The 7,531-nt window shown below is 43.1% G+C and overlaps 1 protein-coding gene across 1 annotated transcript in view; it reads left to right on the forward strand.

Moving 5' to 3' along the window:
- Window positions 1–7,531, forward strand: part of PTDSS1 (phosphatidylserine synthase 1) — a 47,302-nt gene that overhangs the window by 28,749 nt on the left and 11,022 nt on the right. The window contains exon 8 of the mRNA XM_025209314.1: window positions 2,504–2,569. Coding sequence (XP_025065099.1) covers window positions 2,504–2,569 — 66 coding nt within the window. The remainder of the gene's footprint in view (window positions 1–2,503; window positions 2,570–7,531) is intronic.

Below are 7,531 nucleotides of genomic sequence, written 5' to 3' on the forward strand. Positions count from 1 at the left end.
GATTTGACAGTGTACAGACTAGGGAATCTACGTATGTGGGTTAGTGCACACACTTGACTCCAGGTATCTACTTAGGATTGTGTGTGGAAAATACGACAATTAGGAGACGTAGAACAGTACCTTATTTTAATTAGTTGTGTCAGGTAGCCACCGGGTGTGGGTGCGTACCCTTACGTCCTACTGACATCCGCCAGCCCTCTTGGGGCGGCTACAACCTTTGGTCAGTCTAGGTGGGGTCCTATGCTCTCTGTCTTCCCGCCTGCCACGACTTGGATGTTGAAGAGATCTCTTTCTCGCTCTTTTTTTTCTTTTGAGATGTTAATGAAAGGGAGGTGGTGACTACCTGCCTCCACCACAACTGACCACCAGTCTTAGCCCCGGTTCCCGAAGACCCGGGAAAAGGATGGTAAAATCATCATCCTGAAGCGATTCCTTCCTTCCTCTTTTATCAGTAGGACAGCCGTTGAACTAGGTCTCAAGACAATTGGGTTCCAGTCATACCTCGAGTGTCTGAGGCTTTCCTTCCGCCCTGGGCTTTCCCTGTGTTCTCCGCGTGCCGGGGAGATGTATTATTATCCCCTGCTAATTGCAGCCGCACCTGGCTTAATTGACGGCGTGTGGTCGCTTAATAAGCACAAGAAATCCTTAACACAACTAGGCAGTGAGTGGTGGGAGGGTTGGCCTTCCCTATCCCTCTTTCCCCAGCTTGCCTCGGCTTCAAGTCCCTCCGGTCTCACAGTAGAGCCACTGGGGAAGCAGTTCCTTCTTCCCTCCATCTGGGAGGCACCTACTCTCTCTTTGAGTATTTTGTCTTGCTGCGGCCGTCTCAGGCTCAATGGGCGGCCCGCGGCGATTGAGCCGCGTCTTCAAAATAAACGGAGCCAAGAAAAGAAAAAAAAACAAATGGAGCCAATGGTTCAGGAGCATCCGCCTCCTCTGACTCCACTCCAGATCTCTCCTGCTTTGGGGCTCTTCCTTCCTCCTTCCACCCTCCTCTTCACCCCTTTAGCGAGGGTTCCACTGCCTCTTCGGAGTCCCACCAGGTGCTTACCCTGTCCTTGGGGCGTTCTCCCAGCGTCTCTTGCTCCCAGGCTTCATTCTTGCCCTTTTCCACCATCCTTGCTCCTCTCCCTCCCCTGGCTCTGCCCCCAGCCCCTGGATATTACCCCAGGGGCAGATTTGCACCAATCCACTTCACCTGCCGAGATGATAAAGCCGGGCTGGGGCGGACTGGGAGTTCCCACTGCAGCGTGGAAGTTCTGTTCCTGTGAGGTCCGTGTCCCGGCTCGAGAAGGCATCCTAAGTGAGAAAATTCCAGGTCCTCACAAGTTGTGCTACAATATATGAACCATGATTAGAACTAAGGGACTAATCACTCTGTGGTCACCCTACAAAACTGTATGTTGCAACTTATTGGACACACCTACATGTACACTTATGGCACTGTTGTTACTACGCCATCATTTAGTACTTCCAAAAGGAACTTTTGGAAGTACTAAATGACAGCACAGTAACAACCTGTACTGTACTGCACTGTGCCAATGCTGCATGGTTGTTTTCAGCTGCTGTGTCGCCATAGCGACGCACTATAGCGAAGGAGTGTGTTGCTATGGCGACGTAGGTGTAGTGTCAAGGTGACCACTGATGCTACGTCGCCGTAGCATCTCCTATAGATATAGGCGGTGGAAGTGGGGGCTGAGCGTTTCACAAGCTTTTATATTTGTTTGCACTCAAAGCATCCTGGTGAGTTAGGAAAGAGCTATTATCCCATACAAATAGAATGCTTACATCGTGAATTCTTACATCTATGCTGGCAGAAAGCATTTTCTCTAGTTATATCACCTAACAATACCTTCCACTCACAGGTTGTCAGAGTATTTTAGGGAAGAGCTTGCATTTTTCTGCTATCGGTGCTGTACATATTTTGAGAATGAATGAACGTGAAGGTTTACACTTACCCATGCTGAACCCAACATCAGAACGCAATCTTTTCAGAATAGTTTCGGAGCAAGAGCCGGCCTTAATCAGGCATTCATTTTCTTGTTTTCATTTGTTTTTTTAAAAACCCACTTTGGACTATTTTTTTAAGACTGTTGCACTATCAACGTACTACTTTTAACTTCCCAGGCTCCAGTGCGCACTCTTAGGATCAACTGTGTTTTAAAATGGGGAAAATAGCTCCAAAGTTTAGAGCATAGAGAATTAAAATAAAATTTATTCTTTAAAATTTGTTAGGTCTAAGATTGGTCTATGGCTTTTATTTTTTACTTGGGTTAACCAGTGAGGAAATCAAAACTTAACCAGTGAGAAATTCAAGCCATAGACCAAGTTTGTCCTAGTTAAATGAAGCAACCTTAGTAGGCCGTCCGAATGTTTTAACTGGGTGCATAAGTTGTTAAATTATCAGTACTCTGCTTTTATAATGTGTACATATAACAGTAATGTTAACCATTCTTGTTTTCAGCTTCATTAAAGAATTCTCTTATATTGTTTCTATTTGCAGGCAATACTATGCCTACCTGACAGATACACAGTGCAAAAGGGTAGGAACTCAGTGCTGGGTGTTTGGGTAAGTGTTCTCATCTGTCAGAAGTCTTACCAACGTAATGCTGCATGCCCGATTTTTATTGTTTTTAAGTGTCAGCAATATGCTCAGTGCAGTCCTAGCTACGATGTGAAGCTAGTCTTTGTTCCACATTGCTTTCAGTCTAAAAGATGGGCATAAAAAAGGCTCCTTGGAGCTGAGGAAAAGAGAACATTACATTTGAGGAATGAGGAGACAAGGGAAGGAAGCTATGTAAGGGCTATGGAGTGATAGAACATCTGCATTCTTTTTCTGTTTAACTACTGCTGACTTGGCCTTGGCAAATCACTTATCTCTAAGGGCATTCATTTTAAGGCTGCAAAGTGATGCTTGCTTATTGTCAAGAATATGAACAGCTTAAATTAGAGAGTAGACTATGGTTTTATATAAGGCCACTATTTCCTTATTTCAGTGACCATTACCTACATGAGAACAACATTTTTGGTCCATAATAAACGATAATAATTTGTATTCTGATAGCGCTTAAGAGCTTGAGTTGGAGACCAAAATCCCATTGTGCTATATACCGTGCAAATGTTTATACATCCCTTTAGGGTCCTTTGGCAAAAGGTGTTTTGGGAGTGCAAAATATTAAAAGATAACGATTTTTTTTTCTAGCTGCTCAGATTCCATGTTATCTTGCAAGATGCATCTTTTTCTACATAGGAAAAATTATTCACTCTGTATTTATTTTGCCCAATATTTCTTCTCCACCATCAACCCTAGATAGATTGCTGGTTAACAGATCTTATATTTGTAAGTAAAGGTGAAAATTCCCATTTAGCTTACATGTAGTAGTCTTCAGTTACCTGTCTTCTGGCACAGTATGCTTCATACAATCTCAATAATTAAAATATACTGAATTACAGAGCAGTATACCTAAAGTATGAAGCAGATCCAGAGTGGTCTCTGGGCTGCAATGAGTTTGGAATTCCCAGTACAATTATTAGGATGGTACAGCTGTGTGTTTGTGGCTCTAAGTCATCTGCTCTATTTGACATCCTCACAGGATGCACTGTCCCTAGCATTCTTTAATGCAGTTGTAGAAAAAAAACATTACAGTTGCTGCAATATTATTAGGATAGGCTGAGTTTATATAGCCTGCCCTTCCGTTTTGGATGTGTTAATAATTTGGCTGTAGAACAGACAAAAAGGATGATATTAAGTGTGGTTGGAGACTTAAAGGAAGCAGCAAGAAAAATGGGAGCTAAGAGCTCTTTGTGTAAACTACCAGTGATGGGGAGAAATATGTGCCTGACAAAGTAGTGGGCAGCAAATTGTGAAACTAACTGAGCCTCGTTTGGGCCTACGTTTCCAGGGCAGGAGTTGTAGGCCTTGAAGCCATGACAGCCACACAAGTCTGAAAATTTGGAAGGAGTGGTGCAGTGGCAATGTTCATTGCTGCTCCCTTGCTGCCAAATTTCCATGGGGAGCACAATGGATGGTCCAATGTACTAGAGAGCAACAGCTCACCAGTTTGCACCAACAGACTCACCCTGTACACTGATGCTACACCACTCCACTGGCCTGCAAATCTGGAGGGATGAGCACCGCTGTTTTAGGGTTAAAAGTGAGCAAAATAACCAGTCATCAGGCATAACTATTTTATTATTGGAGAAAGATGTTTGTAAACAAGGCAAACATGATGAAAAATGGTTATTTCTTCTATGATTTTTTTTTTTCATGTTTCTCTCGCTTAACAGTGATTTTTTTGAACTTTTGAGAGTAGGATTGCCTCCGGGGGCATTCTTCTCTATATAGGCTTGGAGCAAAATGTATGGTTTACAAAATAAGTAGCAAGTCCTGTTTTAGTATATTTTAAACAGTTTATAAATGGACAGGGTGATTACACATAAGTATAGGAAAATTTTGTTGAGTTTATTCTGGATAATGTAAACAGTTTATAAATGGGCAAAAGGTAACTGATCTTAACTCAGTTTTATGAAGTCAAAAAATATATCTAAATTCATTTACTAAAAGTTAGCCATTCAAGAAACTGTCTTGAGATGAACCATTTAGTGACCATTAGAGGCCATTTGGAAATATTAAGAATATAAGGAATAATTCAAATTATTTCACTCTGGTTATCCAGGATAGTCATAAGTTTCCTTCCCAGAAATATGTAGATTAAATCTTTTTTATTTTTTAACAGGAAAAATCCAGTACTGTCTTGAATAATTGTAGTATTTCAATATTACTTTAAAATCAGTACAAGAACAATCTCAACCTAATTCCGTGGCAGACCTTTGGAAAACTTTCTCTCATCATTGGTGCTGAAATCTTGCTCATGCTGTTGTGTTGCAAAAGCAGTGCCATAGTGACAGATTGCTTCTGGATCCTGTTTGCTTCAGAAGTGAAAAGGTTAGCCTCTTCAGTAGGACTGAGACAGCCACTGAAGTTGCTGGAAAGCAGTGCAAAGATAACTTTGTTCCTTACATTTCTTGGTTCCACTGAAGAAACAAAACCTTACTTGTTTAAGGCTTGGCTGCATTTAAATATTAATTGCTGTTACCTTTTCATTGGCCTACCAGCTTCATAGAAGATTCTAGTAGCATCTGAGTTTGTGCTCTTTTAGTGCATATGAAAAGGATGGCGATGGTCTCTGTTCTTTTAAAATGAATTTTCAAAACATCTTTAACAGTTTTTTAATGTATATTCAGTCCATTTTCTGAGATTTGTTTAGTTTTATTAGGACTTAAGTTGAAATTTTGTTTTCAAGAAGTCCAAATAGGCTTGCTTTTTTATATACATTTTTTTAAAGAGAAAAGTCTTTTTTAAACTTTCATGACTCCCTAGGGTGGTTAACCATTAACTAGTGCCATCAGTGCTTACAAATTCTGCACAAATTTTGAAATGCATCTCTGCTGACTGTCGTGATTTTAAAGTCAGTCTCGTGATTTTTTGATTGCTTGTCACACACCAGGGTGTGAGCAGTCTGCTTAGTGCAGGGGCAGGCAAAATCCAGCCCACGGGTTGGATCCAGCTGGCAGTGGACTCCCTTTCCCAGCAGCCCCTACCTGTGTGGCTGGGGCTGGTTTCCACGGAGAGACTGCTGCAGTTGTACTGTGAATAGCACCGGCTGGGGGTTTTATGGAGGCCAGCCCTGGCAGTGCTGGCAGGGCACGTGGCCAGGCAGGGATCTTGCAGCAGTGACAGCATGGTCCAGAGCCAGGGCAGAGCTGCGATCTAAATGACAAGAAAAGCAAGGTTAGGGAGCAAGCTGGGTCAGGTACCTGGGAGAGCTGAGCTCCAAACAGTCTGAGTTGCGAGTCAGAGATCAAAGTCCAGGCAGGGCCAACAATGGGCAGTCAGATCTGGAATTAGGACACAGGAGCAAGGAAACGGGGCAGTGTGAAGGCAGCAAGAGCCTTGTCAGTAGGGCGGCTTCCACAGGAAACAGGAAATCTTATATAGGTGGGGGGATCCAGTCAGCAAGCCAGGAGCCCAGGCCAGTTGGGGCCAGCAGTAGGAAGCCCATTTCCCTGTGGTTCCCCTTTCCCTGTCATTCCACCTTTGTCCTAGAGGGGCTGAACTGGCACTCAGTCCCTCAGCCTCTAGTTCAGGGTTCAGGACCAGGCCCCGACAATGGTTTAGCTTGGTAATGCAGTAAGCTGTATAGACATTCTAATATGGACTGGGGGAGTGGGAAAGTAATTTAAACTTTTGAATGAAATACGGATGTTTTACTAATATAAACATAAGTTCAATAAGAATTTAAAGAAAATTCTGACTGAACAAATCATACTTTAAATTTTCAGTACCAGAAACACCAAAAAAGTGGGTGAAAAGACTTAATAGAAATGTTCAGTGAACAGTTTTCACCAAAATAGGATTTTTTTATTGCATCTGTTGTCTTTTTTCGTAAGGTAAGCCTTTAAAGCAGTGATTCTCAATCAAGGTGCCAGATATCTGGAAAAACTTTTTTAGTTAGATTGGTGAGGCGGTGGACTAGGCTGCCTAGCGAAGCTGTGGACTCTCTGTCACTGGAGATACTCAAGAAGAGGTTGGACAACCATTGGTCGGGATTGATCTAGGCATAGCATTTCTTAACTTCTATATGGGTGTTTCTCAAGCTTCTGGACTTTGCTAATTGCACCCCCACCCCTTCTGCTATATGGGCCAGGGTGTTTTTAAGCCTTCCTCAGAGGCATTGGGTGTTGACAATAGCCAAAGCTAGGGACCTTGACTAGGGTGTGCTAAGGCTTCTGCTGGGACCAAAGCTGGAGGTTCCTGGCTAGATGGTCTTGCCCCTCTGCTCGAGGTTAGACTGATCACCACATTTGGGGTCAGGAAGGAATTTTACCCCATGGGTCAGACTGGTATGGACTGGGAAGATTTTTACCTTCCTATAGTGGGGAGCGTGGCCTTCTAGCTGGGATTTCTTGTGCATATATTAACAACATTTCATAGAAGCAGTGCATTGGCTGCTGTGGTTCCCCTGCTTTACCTGTGGCAGGTTAGGGTGTTAGGTCTCTGTTGTTAGGGTTGATAGTAGTCTTATGTACGGTTTAGATTATGCGGTGTACAGGATGGTTTGGATAGGGAAGATCCTGCCTCAGGCAGGAGGTTGAACTAGATGACCTCTGGAGGTCCCTTCCAGCCCTATTTCTCTATGGTTCTATGATTCTCTTTGAGATCCCTTCAGGAGTGTTACGAGGTGTGACCTCTTATCATTCTGAATTCTTTGCAACAGAATAATTGCTTTATTATTTACCTATAGTTAAAAACCGAGTGAGAAGGGGAGGAAGGAGGACCCGGACAACTATAGGCCAGTCAGTCTCACCTCCATCCTCGGCAAAATCTTTGAAAAAATTATCAAGGCTCACATTTGCGAGAGCCCAGCAGGACAAATTATGCTGAGGGGAAACCAGCATGGGTTTGTAGCAGGCAGATCGTGCCTGACTAATCTAGTCTCTTTTTATGACCAGGTTACAAAATGCCTGGACA

This window comes from Alligator sinensis, unplaced genomic scaffold, assembly GCF_000455745.1.
Source record: "Alligator sinensis unplaced genomic scaffold, ASM45574v1 scaffold191_1, whole genome shotgun sequence".
NCBI lineage: Eukaryota > Metazoa > Chordata > Crocodylia > Alligatoridae > Alligator > Alligator sinensis.